The sequence below is a fragment of the Stegostoma tigrinum genome, chromosome 17, assembly GCF_030684315.1.
Source record: "Stegostoma tigrinum isolate sSteTig4 chromosome 17, sSteTig4.hap1, whole genome shotgun sequence".
NCBI classification, from domain to species: Eukaryota; Metazoa; Chordata; class Chondrichthyes; order Orectolobiformes; family Stegostomatidae; genus Stegostoma; species Stegostoma tigrinum.
This window is the reverse complement of record NC_081370.1, coordinates 1074408-1092642: the sequence shown is the minus strand read 5'-3', so window position 1 is coordinate 1092642 and position 18235 is coordinate 1074408. Positions and strand designations below refer to the sequence as shown.

Genomic DNA, 18235 nt, shown 5'->3' with positions numbered 1-18235 from the left:
ACTACTAAAAGTCACCCTGATGTGCTTTCCTCCTATTGGTTAGTGAAGGTGCTGAACTAATCAAGATTCCAATAACCAGTTCACTCGGGTGGAGAGCCGTATGGTGTAGTGAGAAATTAAACACTGGTGTTCTCAATGGTAAATGATAAATGAGGCTATTGAGAGGTGGTCAGGTGGTGCACCACATTGAACAGAAGATCCTCATTAAAAACAGAACGATGCAATTTTCCAAAAACATCCAGTACTGTATCCGAAAACACATGAGCCTGACAATAAATGCATTCACTTTCAACTCCAAGGTAGCCCTCATGACCTGTTTCCAAATTATTGCTACTTGATGTGAAACTCTCTGCTCGTGCTCTATCATCCACTCACTTGCCTGTTGGTGTCAGTGACCTGAGCAGACCCCAATCTACCGTCTGCAGTTTCTACCTGGTGTGAATCCTCTCAGCGCTGTTCATCATTCAAGGCCATTATGCCAACCAGGCCCTTCCCCCAACACACCATCCCTGCAGAGCAACATGAAATACTGAAAGCAACAAACCTCAATAACCTGAAGGAGAAGAAGGAGAAATGGAAATAAAGACAAGAATCCTAGATATCATTCAGTTGACTCACTGATGACATTTTCACATTCTCACCCACTCAGTAGCTGAGCAGATTAGAGTTTTGTTATTAAGAGCCTTACCTTGGAATGTTTAGGAATACAATGCACTGAAGCTTCAGGTCTTGAATTTTCGAGGTCAGGTCTGTCCCATCGCACTGTTAACACAGGGAGCAGGAGAAATGTAACGAATGTGAACCAGCTTAAAAGGCTACAACATATTCTGTTTGATGCATCTGACTGTGACACCTTCCAACTTTTCCCCAGTGAAACCTAAAATGCCTGTTTCGGCAGCTTACAACACTTCCCTCCCTCCCATTTCCCCACATCCTCATGCACAGAAGATTGGTCGATTAACAGTAAACAGACAGCATGCATAAATGGCTTGTTTCTGGTTGGCAAAACATTCCAACTGGTGCGCCAAATGGATCAGAACTGCAGCATCAGCATTTTATAATTTATATGAATGACTCGGATAAAGGCACCAATGATACGGCTCAGTGGTTAGCACTGCTGCTGCACAGCGCCAGGGACCCGGGTTCGATTCCATCCTCGGGTGACTGTCTGTGTGGAGTTTGCACATTCTCCTCCAGTTTCAATGAGTTTCCTCCAGATGGTCTGGTTTGCCCCCACAGTCCAAAGATGTGAAGGTTAGGTGGATTGACCATGCTAAGCTGCCTGCAGAGTACAGGGAGGTGTAACTTTGGTGGGTAATAGGGAGATGGGGCTGGATGGGATGCTCCAAGGGTCAGTGTGGGTTTGTTGGGCCGAAGGGCCTGCTTCCACACTGTAGGGATTCTATGATCAAACAGTTGGTAAATTCACTCATGACTCAAGGATTGGTAGGGAAGTTGTGAAGTAATAAAGATGCTAAAAATGGATTTACACAGGTTAAGGTGGTGGAAAAGTGAAAGAGGAGGTAATATAGACTCAAGCAGACTTTATAATTGATAAGATGATGGGGCAGGATAGGCTGTCTGTACTTCAAGCTGCAGACACGAGGACCAGATAAAATCATCTGGATATATTGAAAGAATTGAGTGTGGATATTGTGAAGGAACAAGTCTACAATTTTCCAACCATCCTTCGATTCAGGGGCGGTTCCAGACACTACCCCCTTGTTGGATGCAACACCATTGGTTAAGTAAGGATGTAACAGTAAGCACAGCAACTTCAGGGCACTTAGCTTCACTTCAGTCGTCGGGAGTCTTCACGAAACACATCATTTGGAACAAAATTAATATTCACTGAGGCAAACGAAGAGTAATTAAATAATCAAAGCCAGCTGTTCGAGGCAGATTGTGTTCAGCTAACTTGCAACAAGAGCTCTTGTGCTTCAATGGTAGTGTCCCTACTTCTGAGCCAAGAGGCCTGGGCTCAGGTCCCACCTGTTCCAGAGGAGCATAAAAACATTTCTGAGCAGGCTGATTAAAGTAACATTAACTGACTTGCTTGAAATTTTTCTCTAAGCGAGAAGGATTGGTCTGGACAATGCTGTTGATGTGACATATACAGACTGTGAGAAAAGCATGTGATAGGGCGCCACAGAGATGGAACAAAGTTTGGGCACATGGAATCAAAGGGGCAGGAGCAATATGGATGTGAAAATGACCGAGTGATAGGAAACTGAGATCCGTGGTTAACTGATGCTCTCTAGGCTATAGGAAAGTTTGTAGTGGAGTTCCCTATGGGGCAAGTGTTAAGAACTTTGCTCTTCCTGATATATATTATCTAGACCTCGGTGGAAAGGGAACAATTTCAAAAGTTGTGGCGTAGAAACGTGTACCCAATGTCAACTGTGAGGATGATAGTGTAGAACTTCAAATGGACGGAGACAGAGGTCGTAGGATAGTTGGACAAGTGATGCATGAAACGGACAAATAATTCATTCTGCGAGAAATAATCTGCACAGACAACAGTTTACAAACGGGCACAATTCTAAAAGGTGCGCAGGAGGAGAGAGATGATGGAGTATACAGGCATTGAAGGTGGCAAGACAGGTTGAGAAGGCGGGCAATGAAGTATTCAGCAATCCAGACCTTAGTAATAAGGCGTGAAGGCTGCAGACATTACCTAGAAGTGACTTCAAGAACACACACACACACACACACACGGAGGCCCACTAGTTTTAGTAGAGGCAGAGTCATGACAAATGAGGTCTAGGACTCTGGGATTAATCATCAATAAGAAAGAGGTGCAGACCAATCTCCAAACATTCAGCGTGCCACCACATGGCCCTCTCTAACAGCTGAGCAGCCCATCCTGGACCTCCCACTACACCCAGGTCCTTACCTAGGGTTGTGGCTAAAGCTGAACAGTGCAGAGGCTGGAGGAGGCTGGGCAGCAAGGCCTCACCTTCTTGTTACCATAACTCCCAGTGCAGACCCTATCCTACCGTGACTTTTATCCCAATCTCACCTGAGCTCAACCTTCAGCCTTGCCTTCCCAGGCCCTTGTCAGCAGAACGAGCTGGACGATGACCTTATGGTGTAACAAATGCAGTGGCATCAGCAGTGCAGACCTACAGTGTGTCCCATCCCAGCCAAGGGAGCTCACTAGTTGTGTCTGTGTACACTCAATGACCATATTGCATGATTCACAATCACTCCATTAGTACATATTTAGAGCACGAGAAAAAGGTCATGTTAAACTTGTCCAAAACACTAATTTAGCCTGAACATGAACACCATTCTGTAGGCATTGTGCTTCAGGACAAGTGTAAAGGTATTACGGAGGGTGTGGAAAATATTCACAATACTGGTTCCGGGGATAAGGAACATTAGTTCCTTACACAGGTAGATTGGGGAAGTTGAGACTGGTCTCCTTGGCGAAAGAAGGTTGAAAGGAGATTTGCTCTGCGTTGACATAAATAAAATCAGGACGGACCTGGAAAAACTAGACAGAGTTGAATGTTGAAGAGGGGATTGAGATCAGATGGCTCACATTTAAGATAAGTGGCAAACAGAGAAACGGTGGCTTGAGGAAAATCTACTTCATGTAGCAAAGCGGGCCAGGCCCCAGGCACACCGTCTGTAGGAGCGGGCCAGGGCCTGGGCGCACCGTCCGGCAGGGCGAGCCAGGGCCCAGGCGCGGGCACTCCGTCTGGCAGAGAGCAGGACTGTGGGAGAAGGGGAGCAAGTGGCACTCTTCTCAGTACTCCTTCAGCATGGACATGATGAGTCGAATGGCCTCCTGCTGTGCTCTGACCATTCCTTGATGTAGTGCCTCTCACCACCACAGAACGCCCCCAAACGTTTTACTGCCAATGAAGTACTGTGTAGTTACTGTTGCAGGAAAGACAGCAGCTAATTTGCACACAGCTCAATCCCAAAAAGCAAGGCCTGATCATCAAATTCCGCGAAGTTGGATGGGACAGATATTGGATTGGGATGATTGTCCTGTTCTTTGTTCAGATAACAGGAGAAGACATTTTACGTCTACCCAAATTGGGCAGCTGGGGCCTGACTGACCTTCTCATACAAAAGACAGCACCTCCAACCACGCACAGGCACTAAGTATTGCCGATGCTGGAGTCAGACCTAACACAGCGTGGAGCTGGAGGAACAGGTCAAAAGCTGACGTTTCAGGACAGGGCCCTCCTTTTCCCCTGAAGAAGGGTCCCAACCCAAAACAACAACTTTCCTGCTCCTCTGATGCTGCCTGGCCTATGTCCCTCCAGCTCTACACTGTGTTCGCTCCAACTATGCAGCAGTCAGGCAGAGAAATCGCTAAAAGCTAGCTACTAGTTTTTTAAGGAAAGACAAAGGATAATGCCATGTGCTTCTTTTGTGTTGCATGTAAGATGATATACAAAGTGTTGCAAATGTACAGTGGTCTATTTAGGTTCCATCCAGAGATGTGCATTCAGTCCAACACACCTCAGGTTATACTGAGCTAGGTGAGGGCTCTTGTGGTGCAGTGGTCGTAATCCTACTTCAATGCTAGGAAGCCCAGGTTTGGGTTCACGTGGTCCAGAGGTGTATAATAGTATGTCTGCACAAATGATTAGAAAATGTCTATACCTCCCCTGGACAGTATACACCATGGATTCACTAGTATGATACCTGCATTAAGAGGATTAAGTTACGAGGACAATTTGGACTGATGAGGCTTGCATACTTTTGAATGCAGAAGATAAAGGGATATAATTAAGTTGAATACGATGTTGAATCATTTGATGGGATATGGAGATGTACAGCATGGAAATGGGCCCTTTGATGCAACTTACCCATGCCAACCAGGGAGGGACGGCCCAAAAGGGAACGCGAGCCAGGGAGGGACGGCCCAAAAGGGAACGCGAGCCAGGGAAGGGCGGCCCAAAGGGAACGTGACACAGGGAGGGACGGCCCAAAAGGAACGTGAGACAGGGAGGGACGGCCCAAAGGGAACACGAAACAGGGATGGGTGGCCCAAAGGGAACGCGAGCCAGGGATGCGTGGCCCAAAGGGAACACAAAACAGGGAGGAATGGCCCAAAGGGAACACAAAACAGGGAGGAATGGCCCAAAGGGAACACAAAACAGGGAGGAATGGCCCAAAGGGAACACAAAACAGGTAGTGGCAGACCACTTAGGTACATGAAACCTGCATTGCAAGATGGCGGCAGAGTAGGACGCTCTGGTTGGAGCCCTCTGCTGGCTTGGTCCTTTACCTCCTTTCCCTCCGTTTTTTTTCCTCTTTTCTCCTTTCTCCCCCACCTGCACCACCAACCCAACCACGCCCCCCAAGGCGAGCTGACCAAGACCTGCGGAGGAGTGGAGTACACCCCGTGAGCCCCAGAACAGTGTGGTCAGCGAGTCCCGGAACAACTCGTGGGCCGCAAGCCCGGAGAAGTCCCACCGCTAAACATGGAAAGCACCCCCCGGAGCAGCGCACAGACAGCAAGTCTGGGGCAGAGACCGGTGTGAGGGGACAATCCTTAACTTAGGGCACTGTAATGTTAACCCCATAACCTTTTCCTATTTTAAAAATTATTCTCAACTATGTAATCAAGTAACTACTTTTATCCTGCTACTGTATCCAAGAACTGTACCAAGGTACTTGCACCTAAAATGTTGCCATTACAGGGCAGACATTGTAAACATTTTTCACTGAACTCCCACAATGGAACACACATGGCAATAAGAGGACATTGTACGGTACTGTATTGGACATTGTATTGTATTGTAATTAAGGCCTGACAGATTACTGACAGGGTATGGATGAATAGGATGTTGAAAGTTACTGGGGCCCTGCTACAAAGAGAAGGACGATCCTGGGCTACGTGATGTGTAACCTCAGTTACTACGATTTCCAGATAATGCATATGTACTTACCACCACCTTGATGTGTTTGGCTAAGTCTTTGGAGCTTCGCATTAGGAAATCTGAAAATGCTGTCTGAAGAACACAAAGAGAGGGTGGCAGAGTTACACAGGGTGAGCAACACTGAAACAAAATGTGGGGATAGTCACTGTTACACCCGAAGAATTGAGGGCAAACCCATCACAGAACTTGATGAATAAAGCACGTTTTAACATCAGGTATTCCCAATCCTGAATCACCTTGTCAACAGTCCACGCCAATCTCAGAAGTACATGGGAGGGAACCCCATTCTCAGGCCAGAAATGATAGTATTTCAGTTGCTGAGAATGAGTAAAGAAGTGACTCAATGCAGTACACTTCCTGGTCTCACTTCTGTCTTGTCCTTGCTCCCCAGGATCCAACGCCAACTCCTCAGACCTGGTACACTGAAGGAACAAACACTGGGCACATTTCACAAGCGAACAGGGCACCACCATACATGTGCACTCGATAAGCAGCCCTTCAACAGAAGTTTAATCTTCCCTCAGTTTACCCATTTCTCCTCTCCAGCCCCCACTTTAATATTCTGCGGTAAACACTGACACTTCCTCCAGTGATCATCACCTTTTAACTGGTCCCCACAACTTTTTCGTCATTCAGTCACTCCTGTATGCCACCCATTCACACGGCTTTCCCTTTTGCTGCTTTTTGTCACATCCCATTCTTGCACACCCCGTCTCACCACTTCCACTTGCTTCAGAAACTGTGAAAGCTCTAAAATCCTATTCCAAGAATGTCAACTTGAGGCATTAACTATGGCCCTATACCTCTGTCTAGAAGTTGGCGATTAACAACGTCTCTCTCTCTCTCTCTCTCTCTCTCTCTCTCTCTCTCTCTCCCCCTCTCTCTCCTCCCCCTTCTCTATTGGTGCCCAATCTCAAAGTGTTTTCACCAATTTCTATTTTGGAATGCTAACATCCTAAAGTACAGGGTTCCCATCACTCTGTACGGATGGTAAATCATTTCATTTTAAAACTAAATCATGGAAGCACGCCAGGTTTTGGCTGAGCACTACCACACATACCCAGTGCAGCAAATTGTTTCATTGGTAAATAAGTCTGGGTTTCGGTCGTATTCCAACTATGAAATAAAAGCAATAGCCAAAGGCTTATCATGAATTGTATTGCTACATACCCCAGCGTAGAACATTTTGTTTCTAAAGCGACTGTTAAATTTCTCTGGCTTGGCCTCTGGAACAGAAAATTGAGTATCAGAGTCAGTTTTCAATTAAACTGGAAAACAAATCACTCGGCCTGTCACTCAGCATTGAGTCTCGCCATCATTCCCCACTTACTGCCTTGTCAGCTCTCAATCCCCAATCAAGGTTTAAAAATAGACGTTCTTCTTGTTTCAAAACTGATTTCGTACCGAGCTCGAGGCCATCTAAATCTTTTGTGTTAGGTTGACAGCTATTTAAACCACATGTTGCGAGTGCTCTCTGGCTCAGAAGACAGCCACAGTTTTGATTGGCCAGTTAGGAGAATGTTGGTGTGCAAATGTTTGGTGCTAAACGAGCGACAAGTTATCTTGAGAACGTGGAATTCAGGTATAAGGATCTCAGTGTTACTGGGAGCCAGGTGGCGTTCAGCTCCATTCTGTAGTGGTGTTTCTGCTGCTGTTTTATGCCAGCGAGCTCAAAATAGAACAAGTCACCAATGTTTAAGAACCAAAAGAACCACCAAAATCTACTGAGGGACAACACTTGGGAAAGCAGTGAAGGCTGCCCTTGACTGCTCGGGTTGCTTTGAGCTGGTAGCGATGGACATGCCTCCTTTATGAACCACTTCAGAGCATTGGCAACTGGGGTCCTAGATAGGAGAGTGCTAATCCATTGTGACATGTCACAACGTAGTCTGACACAGATGCTCATCGCAAACAAGCCTGAAGTCACACCAAATAGATGGCGAGTCCCCTTCAATGCAGCCACACCATTTACAGTGAAATCTTCCATTCGCCAAAGGAAGATCCTCTAAGATAGCAACAAGGACGTGCAGTGAGCGACTAGCGCGGGAGCAAACACAAACTGGCCTTGACGGTTGCAGGAGCAATTTCCATTGTCACATACCTCGGGACTCATGAAACTCCAGAGTCACATGGGCATCAAATCCAAGGCTGAAGTAGTTGTTGAAGACATCGAGGGGGAGCTGTGAAGAGAAAGGCAAAATGCATCCTAATGAAACAGCAGGAGTCGCACCGCGGTTTCCACTGGGTTTTCCGATAGGAAGTGCGAAAGCCATACTTGTCAGCTTGCGTATCAACAAGCTTGACTCATGTGCAAACTCGGCGGGGGGGGGGGGGGGCCTTTCACGGCCAGATGCGTGCAGCGCATGGAACTGGCTCATCTGAAGGATGACTCATAGCTAGATGTGCATAAGATGCGCGTTTGTGGTAGCTAAAAGGCACCAACGTGAAAGCCCCTCTTGTATCTGCTGCTGACTCACTGCAGACTAGACAATGCACTGGCCTTTCAGGGACAAATGTTCACCAGATTGGTAGGGCTCACAATCCCTGAATAAGGAGGTTGGCCACTGAGAACTGACGCAAGGAGACATTTTAATAAAAACCAAAAGAACTGCAGATGTTAGAAGTCAGGAACAAAATCATAAGTTGCTGGAAAACCTCAGCAGGTCTGGCAGCATCTGTGAAGGAAAGAAAAACCAGAGTTAATGTTTCGGGTTCAGTGACCCTTCCTCAGAACAGTTCGTTAACTCTGATTTTTTTTCTTCACAGACACAGCCAGACCTGAGCTTTTCCAGCAACTTCTCTTGGCTTGTGAGGAGACATTTTGTCGCTCAAAGGGTTGTGAATCTCTGGAGAAGATGTAAATACTCGGTCATCAGGAATCTAAAATTAAAGCAATAGATTGATTTTCAGATACGTGGAGAATTCAGTGACATGGGAATGGTGGGGGAGGGTGAAGCTCAGAACGCTGGTCAGCCCTGATCTTACTAAACAGTAGAATAAGATCAAAGGAACAGATGCCTCATGCCTATTCTCATTTCTTTTGCCTTTATGTAGCAAAACAAAAAAAAAACTAAATTTGAACCTGCCCACTCATCCACAGAGGAAGACAGGCCTGAGAACATTGCCAAAAAACAGCATTATGTACAATTCTGGTTTCCATACAACAAAAAGAACATAGAGGCACTGAACAAGATATTGAAAAAAAATTTCAAGGATGATACAAGAACTCAGAGTTGGTAACATCAGAAAAAGACTGAATAGGTTGAAACTATTTCACCTAGATGAAAAAGGGTTGAGAGGTGAGTTAATAAAATCCTTCAAAATGACAGAACTTTTCATAGAGCCATGGAATCTCTAAAGTGTGGCCCGACATGTCCACATTGACCCATCCCTCATAACCCACCTAATCTACACATCCCTGAACAAAATGGACAATTTCGGATGGCTAATCCACCTGCACATCTTTGGACTGTGGGGAAAAAACTGATGCAGACATGGTGAGAATGTCTGTGTGGAATTTGCATAGTCACCCGAGGGTGGGATTGAGCTTGGGTCACTGGTGCTGTGAGCTAACAACTGAGCCACCTTGCTGCCCTTTATAGGTTAGATGCAGAGGTGGTGTTTTCAATTGTGGCACTAGTCCAAAACTAGAGCTGATAAAAGTTAGATAATAACTAACAAATCTACAGGGAATTCAAGGGAAATGTCTGTCCATAAATGTGGAATTTGCTCTCAAAAGGAGCAGTTGAGGCAAATAGCTACAGGTGCTCTGAAGGGGAAGCTAGATAAACAAAGAGAAAAGAAGAGCAAGTTAAGCTGATAGGCTCAGATAGAGGGGGCTGGGAGAAGGTTATTGTGGAACAGCAAACCAGCTGAGGGCTGAGTGGCCTGTTTTCACATTGTGTATTCAATGTGTACTAAATTACTGCTTTTGCATTAAAATCATTCCATCAGCTACCTCCAACTCCCTATGCACCTCGGCTTTCACCCTAACCACCAGCATCTGCCTTGCAGCTTCTCTCTCTCACCCCATCAGTTTCCCTCTGCCATCCTCCTCGCCCCTCTGCTCTACCCTCACTGCCTTCCTTTTCTTGCTGCTCCTCTCTTTGCGCGTCACTGCTCCTATCTGCCTTCCCTTCACCACTCCTTTCTCTGCTCACCTGTGACACCACTGCCCTCACCAGACCCCTGAAACACCCTGCTCCCCTCTTCCCTCCCCTCTCCCATCCTGCTTGCTATTTCTTACTTCCCTCGCTCTTGTCACTCCACATTAACAGGGAAGCAGCGTTGAGGACCGGGGGAGGGCTGTGTGAGGGAGAGAGTGAGTGGAACATGTCAGAGGAAGCAAAGGGGTCAGGTGGCAGAGTGATTAGCAGTGGCAGAGCGAAGTAAAGGGAGTGAGAAGCAGAGGGTGAGGGAAGTGGAGAATCAGAGGGAGTGAGGTAGTCAAGAGATGCAGTGAGCCGGTTTTTGGGGGGGGGGGGGGGGGGGGGGGGGGGAGAAGAGGTAGTGAGCCAGGGAGGATGTGAGCGGGTGGCAGAGGGAAATGGCAGGGAGCCACGAGAGAAAAACAAGGGTACAGCAGATTTGCCTGTGGAGTTTTTTTAAGTGAGTAACAGTAGTGAGTTAGAAATATTCAGTAATAAGTGAGAGCAGGAATTTAGAAAGAGTAGTTATTTAGCAAAAGCAGTAAATCAGAAACAATAGGAAAGAAAGAGCAATAACAGTAGTAAGTTAGTGACAGCAATGAGTAGGAAGTGATTTTTGGGTCAGTAATTTGAAGGCAGAACTAAGTTTTTAATTAAAAACTGGAGATCAAGAACATAACCCACACTAATGAGAAAGTGACTTTTATTATGTATGTTTTCATTTAGGGTGCAGCTTTTAATTGAACACATCAGGTCTTGGAAAATTGAGGTAACAATAGGTAGAAACATTGCCCAGTTTACAAGGGAAAGCCCTACTGACTGACAGAGGGACCATTTTAATCCACCTGAAAAGACACATTGGGCCTCAGTTTAAAGTCTTATTCAAACACACATCAGTACGTCTAACAGTGCAGCACTCTTTCAGTACTGCAGTGGGGTGTTAGCACAGATAGCGCACTCTCCAAGTATCTACAATGGGACTTGAACACAGAGCCTTCTGCCCAAGAGCAAGTGTTCTCTCCATTGGATCATGGTCAACTCCTCTGAACAATGATTTACTGATCAATCAATATCTGCACATTAAAACCAATCCTCATCCCTCAGGTAAAATATGTGAGGGGATGTAACAATTCTATACTGTGCAACACCAGCATCTAGTCACACAACACCACTAACAGGCTGATCCTTCTGAAAGTGTCCCATGAGGAGTTGGGAGATGTTGGCCATGGCTGTGGCTAAAGAGGTAGACACACAAACAGGAAGCTGGAAGAACACAGCAAGCCATCTGCAGGAAAGGAAAAGTCAACATTTCAGGTATTACCCTTCTTCAGGGCTCGGGATGTGGGGGTGTGGGGGCGGGTAACAGAATGATAGTGATTAGGTGGGCACCGGTGGCAGGTATGAGCTGGTTGGTTGATGGGAGGGATGAGTCCTGTTGATCGCTGGAAGGAAGGGTCAGAAGGTAGAATGGGAGGGAGGTCAGGCTTGAAGTGGTGCCAGGGGATGGGTGGGAAGGTTATTTGAAATCAGAGAACTCAGTGTTGAGTCTTCCAGGCTGGAGAGTGCCCAGGCGGAAGATAAGGTGTTGTTCTTCAAATTTGAGTTCTGATTCACCGCAACACTGGTGGAGGCCGACGATGGGCATGTCGGAGGGGGAGTGGGACGGGGAGTTGAAATGGGCAGTGGCTGGGAGATTAGGTTGGCCGTTACGGACCAGGCAGAGTTGCTCAGCGAAAATGGCCAGCCAGTCTACGTTTGGTCTCACTGATGTAGAGACAATCAGATCGGGAGCACCGGATGCAGTAGACTAGGTTGGAGAAGATGCAGATAAAGCTCTGTCTCACCTGGAAGGAGCGTTCAGGGCCCTGAATGGAGGTGGTGTGTGGACAGGTGTTGCAACTTTTACCGAAATCTACAGCCCACCTTCTACTCCCATTTGTGACAAGAGTGGAAGTGCTACCAACTGCTCTGGATGCAACAGGAGCCATCTTCTCCTCACCCTGTCTCCCCTCTGGTGAAGAGTGAAAAAACACTGCAGTGACTGGCAGCATGTCCTATCCCACTGAGGGCAAGGCAAAGAACAGCAGCTCTTTGCCAATCCCAAGTACTCCATGGCACATGGTGGTAATCTCTGTAAAGGGCTGAGGATCTCAGACACTGACCTTCTCTGCAGCTGTTTCATCGCGTTCATCAGGAACTGCGCTCACATTTCTCTCCACATACAGGTTCCACCGATCCAGCTGCACAATGTTGCCATCTTCCACGTGAGACAGGATTTTGGAGACAGGCTCATCCGTGTATCCCTGAATCCAAGAGTAAGAGACCAGGGTTAAAATAAACTCCCATCCCTGCTCCCTCACAATCAGGTGCTGCTTCCTTCAATAGCGATCACTGTGTAATTTGGAAAAACTAGCTCAGCGCAACAATGTGACAGATCCAAGTTGCTGAGGCTTGGTTTTGGCACATTGCTCTGGATCCTAATTATATCTTAGAAATTTGTTGAATGGTTAGGCAAACCAACGTGATTACATCAGCCACTAGTTGTCAGTTGCGTGCCATGGCCAATATACAAGCGATCAGATATCCTTTGCCAGTGACAGCAACAAAACTGAACGCAAGAGGTCTCTGATTTTCGAATATCTGGCCTACAAATATTCGGATTTACCATCGCAATCCCATACAAGGGTGTAAAGTTTCCTTGCGCTGATGAGCAGCTATTTTTTACAGTCCTGCACTGTGTTACATCTTGCATATGAACTGACTTGCAAAAGGGCTCCAGAAGGAATCCATTCACAACGCAGAGACTGACTGCACTGATTTCATACAGCCCGCCCCAACCATGGCTCAAGACAACTGATCTCCACTCCTTTACTGCCCGGGGCACAACAGAATGCACTTCACAACATCATTGAAAAGAACCAGCCACCATTCATTCTCTCTTTTCGCAGCCCCCTCCTGCCTTGTTCTGAATGCTAAGAGCAGCAAGGAACTAGTCAACTATCCATTACTCTGAAGGGTCTGCTGCATTCTCTCGCTGTTCAGGAGTCAAAGCCATCCACCAAATCTGGTGAACTCCTAACTCACAGATAGAGCGACAACACTGGATCTCCTCATGATCCACAGATTGTGGACAGTGCAAATGGTTCCGCCGGGGCATCGATCTCCAGGAATACATCGGTCCCAACCCAGGCCCACAAAGCGGTGGAATGAGTCATTCACTCTCTGGGCGACTTCATCTGACTTACCCCACCCCAGTTCAGGGTTCTTGCGAGATCATTCCCTGTTCCCAGAGGAAGCACCGCCACAGGAGGCTGGGGGTTCAGCTGCAGTTGATCCAAAATGGACAGAATCCATCCCACCTGACAAGGAGATGAAAAGTGGCAAGACGGTCAGCTGTTTATATGGGAGCACCTCTGCTGCAGCAAGTAGGTTAATCAGATTGAAAAATGTGTCTATCTGCCACTGAGGTTAAGTTCACAAACTCCACACCTATTTAGTTAATAGCTGCACCAATGATTATTTGAAGTGGAAGCCCGTCCTTGACATCTGTGAAGATTAAGCTACATGATACAGCTGATCAAGCAGCAGAGGACCAGCTCCTCTAATGCTGCTTGGCCTGCTGTGCTCATCCAGCTCTACACCTTGTTACCTCAGGTTCTCCAGCATCTGCAGTTCCTACTGTCTCCGATACAGCTGATGATGTACAAGTCAGCTTTGGGTGCCGACATGGTTTGGTCATTAACACCTTTAACAAATGGAACAATTCTGGGCAGGTTCTTTAAAAAAAGTGGTTTTGTAAATAGGAACACAGGAAGGCGGCTAGGTCATTACACCTTGCGGCTATTCCGTAAGGCAAGTAGATCAATGCTGCTCCATATCGCGATCCGTCTAGCAGGCTTTGTTCTATAATCTTTAAAACCTTTTAGAATTCATAAGTAGAGACTTACGTCCTGCTTGTATTCCATTAATTCCCAATTTTAAGCAATCTGCTCATTTTTAGTAAAATTATGTTTTCCTCAACTTCCTTCATGGCCAGCATTTATGACCCACCTCTAAATACCCCCAAGGAGGGGGTAAACTAGCTGCCTTCTTGAACTGCTACAGGCTTTGCAGTGAAAGTGTTCCCACAATGCTGACAGGGATAGAATACCAATACTTTGACTCCGTGACACTGAACTGAACAGAAATACAAGTCAAGATGGGGTGTGACTGGGAGTGGAACTTGCAGCTGGTGGTATTCCCATACACTGCGTCCTGGTAGGGATTAGACAATGTGGTTTGGAAGGTATTGTCTAAGGAGATTGGTGAGTTACATCTACTAGATGGTATACAGTGCTCTAAGTGTTGGTGATGAAGGCAGTGAATGTTGAAGGTTCTCGAGGGACAGATGGAAAATACAACCCAATGGAAAAGTGCTATACTCCTTGTAGATGATGACTAGGCTTTGGGAAATCAGGTGGTGAGTTACCCACTACAAATCTCTGACCTGTTCTTGTAGCCATCGCATTTATTTGGCTAGTTTGGTACAGTTTCTGGTCAATGCAGACCCCAGGACATTAATGGTAGCAGATTTGGTGATTGAATGTTAAGGGGAGATGATTAAATTCTCTCCCTTATTGGAGTCGGCCATTGCCTGACACTTGTGTGGAGTGACACTTATCATTTATCAGCCCATGTTGTCCAGGGCTTCCTGCATATAGATACAGGCTGCTATACTATCTGGAGGAGTCGTGAATGGTGCTGAATGTTTTGCAAGCATCAGGCAACATTCCCACTTCTAACCTTATGACAAAGGGAAGGTCATCGAAGAAGCAGCTGAAGCTGATTGGGCACTAAGAAGAACCCAATGTGAATAGCACATTCCATCCTCCCTTGGCAGATAAATTGGCACTCCTCCATGTTGAATGCCATATGGAGTGGGCACTCTGGGTGGGAGATTTCAACGTCCACCACCAAGAGTGGCTTGGTAGCAGTACTATTGATTGAGCTGATCGGGTCCTAAAGGATATAGCTATTGGACTGGGTCTGCAGCAGGTGGTGAGAGAACTAACAGGAGGGAAAAACATATTTCACCTCATCCCTACTAATCTGCCAGCTGCAGATGCATCTGCGCATGACAGTATTGGTAAGAGTGACCAGCGCACAGTCCTTGTGGAGACTAAGTCCTGGCTTCACACTGTGTATATCCTCCATTGTGTTGTGCGGCATTATCATTGTGATAAACGGGTCAGACTTTGAGCTGATGTTGCAACACAAAACTGGATTCTACACGGTGGGAGAAACAGCAGCAGCAGCAGAATTACATTCAACCAAATGTGTAAGCTCGTGGTCCAAAATACCCACACCCAGCTTTAATGTTACTATCAACCAGACAGGTCAACCCTCATTCAACGAAGAGTGTAGGAGGGCATGCCAGGAGCAGCACCAGGCATACCTAAAAATGTTGCATCAACCTGGTGAAACTACAACACTGAAAGCTTGTGTACAAAATACAGGGAGCATCATGCGATTAGTCAGAGCTAAGCAATCCCACCTGATTTTCGGGTCAGGTTTAAGCTCCGCAGTTCCATCACATCAAGTTGTAAATAATGGTGGATGAATAAATCACTGTCTGGAGGAGAAGACTTCATAAATATCCCCATCCTCAATAACGGAGAGCTCAGCACATCACTGCAAAACACAAAGCTGAAGCATTTCCAGCCACCTTCAGTCAGCGACACTGAAGCGACGATCCATTTCGGCCCCTTCCGGAGATCTGTCTTCAGCCAATACTGCAAAGGCTATGGGCCCTGGCAATAATCCAGTAATAGTACTGAAGACATGCTCCTGGACTTGCCATGTTCCTAGCCCAGCAGTTCCAGTAGAACCACAACCAATCTGACTGACAGTGTGGAAAATTGCCCAGGTACGTCCCCTCCAGCGTTCCTTTTAACTTTCTTTCCGGCTGTGCTGATTTCTCAGGACAATGGGCAGCAGCGACGACCAGAACGCTCGGTCAATGCTGTGATTGGCATTCCGACAATGATCGCTGTGTGGGGAACCTGTGAGTGGCTATACACATGCATTCCTGTAGCTTAGAGGGAATGTTTATCCCATCCACAAAACAAAAGGGACCAATCTAATCTGACTGCTTCCCAACTCGTGAATCTACTCCCAACCATCAGATTGTAATGGGAGGTCTAGTTGTCAGTGCTGTCAAGCGATAATTTCACTAATACTGGCTGTCAGTTTGGGTTCCATCAGGGCGCCTCAGCTCCCAATCTCATTGGGTCCAATATGGGCAAAGACCTAAATTCCAGAAACAAGGGGAGAGCATCAGTCCTTAACATTACAGCTGCATTCACCTGAGTGTGGAATCAATGGGAATCTGGTGGATGACTCTCCACTGGTTGGAGTCATACCTGGCACTCAGAAAGATGGCTGTAGTTGTTGAAGATCAGTCATCTCAGCTATAAGACCTCTCTATAGGGATTCAATCGCGTTCATCAAAAGAGACAGTACAGGAGTATTACCATTTGCAATCACTACAGACTGATCAAATCCTTCAATTTGCTCACATTCTTTTCATATGGAGTAGGGATGGGACACACATGCTTTTAATGGGATCGGCATCTCTAACTGGAGCCAGGATTCCTTCATTAAATGGGATGGGGAGTTGACATTGTCTCTTTAAAGGGAACTGTGAGCATGAGTGGAAATGCAGAAGCCTGAAATAGTTAGATTTGACAGAACAGTCTCCAACCCAATCCGCATCTTCCAACATTGTTGGAAACAGCAAAAGCTGAGGGTGCAGTGTGGTCCTGCCATCTTGTGACCACAGCCACCCACAGCCTGCTGCATTTCTGCACGTTCCCGAATTGTTCATGAGCTATCCAACTCCCTCTACGCTGCACTGGGATTTTTCGTCAGGCAGTTTGGCAAATTCTAAATCTGCCAGGGATTTGATACGTCAACATTCGATTAATCAGATGGTGTACTAGAAGTGTGTTTATACAGTGCTGACCAGGTGGTTCTCTCTCCCTGTCTGGAATCTCTGATTCTGCGGTTCACTGACAGAGTTAACAGCTGTATGGTCAAGATGTTTTGGGAACAGGATCGACATCAGGCTACAGATGAAGGTGAATAGCAGCCAGCATAAGCTTGCTTTAAGCATGAGCAATGAAGTGTTTAGCCTGTATTGATCTGGTGAGTGTTACACCAGCCTGGCTTTTCTATTCCTCACCGTACTGACGCATTGGGAGTGGGGTATAGCCGGGAGCACTACTTGAGATATCCACACTTGCCTATTCAGTGTGCTTTCATACGACTGTTTGCAGAGACTGGGATATACGAGCACGGCTATACATACAGCTCCAGCAGTCATGATAATGGGCACAGCAGGGTTTCAAGGCTCGTTCCCTAGACCCCCTTGCACCACCTCATGCTCTTGTTTGTATAAAAGCTGCATCCACTACTACTGGGAAAAGTCAAGGAAGTCGGGATGCAGTTTAGATGGAAAGATTCATAGAATCTGGTAATGAAGTGGTTTGGAGTTTTGCTTTCATCTGCTGTTGCCTTTATGTATTTGGGTCTCAAAGCTAGCATTCCTCTCCCGCACCTTGCTTTAGATAACGTTATAAATTAGTTTGTAGTCACAGCCAACTCTGACCCTTTAGTTTTGGAAGATGAGAAGAGACAAGGATTTCCGGGTAGTCCTGGAGCTGCACCCAGTAGCCACCGTCCCAATACCTCAACACTCCAACTGAGCTTCAGCGGCAGCTTACACGGTTACTGGGGCTCCTGTGGCCTGTAAACTATTTGAATGTGTTAAAACAAGCTATCAGCTGGCACCGTGCAAGAAGGTGGTGACATTTGGCAGATGCAGGTGCAGGGGGTACACTAAACTCAGCTCAATTCTGTCCTCACCTCTGAGGGGGGTTCTGCTCATGTGGATGGGTTAGCTTGGAGGTGGGAAGATAACTCAAATTAGCCAGAAAGGTGAAGTACACAAAGTGTGCCGTTTTCTCCTGTTCTGGGTGGGAAGGCCTGTGATCACTAATTGACCAGTCACTCGGCAGCGGGCAGTCTGATCTCCACACAGCATTCCAGATGGCCATTATCCTGCCGACACCAGGCACTGAACATTGGGCAGGGAGCTGCTTACCGAAAGGCACGCCCCTGCCCCGCTTCCGACCATTT

The 18235-nt window shown here is 46.7% G+C and overlaps 1 protein-coding gene across 3 annotated transcripts in view; it reads right to left on the bottom strand.

The window, feature by feature from the left end:
* The window catches only part of dgkza (diacylglycerol kinase, zeta a), a 616491-nt gene that overhangs the window by 201793 nt on the left and 396463 nt on the right, over positions 1–18235 (bottom strand). For all 3 annotated transcript variants that reach the window (XM_059651884.1, XM_059651885.1, XM_059651883.1), the window contains exons 13-18: positions 13303–13416; positions 12220–12360; positions 8011–8089; positions 7080–7135; positions 5919–5981; positions 689–762 (exon numbers count right to left, since the gene is read on the bottom strand). In XM_059651884.1, coding sequence (XP_059507867.1) covers positions 689–762; positions 5919–5981; positions 7080–7135; positions 8011–8089; positions 12220–12360; positions 13303–13416 — 527 coding nt within the window. The remainder of the gene's footprint in view (positions 1–688; positions 763–5918; positions 5982–7079; positions 7136–8010; positions 8090–12219; positions 12361–13302; positions 13417–18235) is intronic.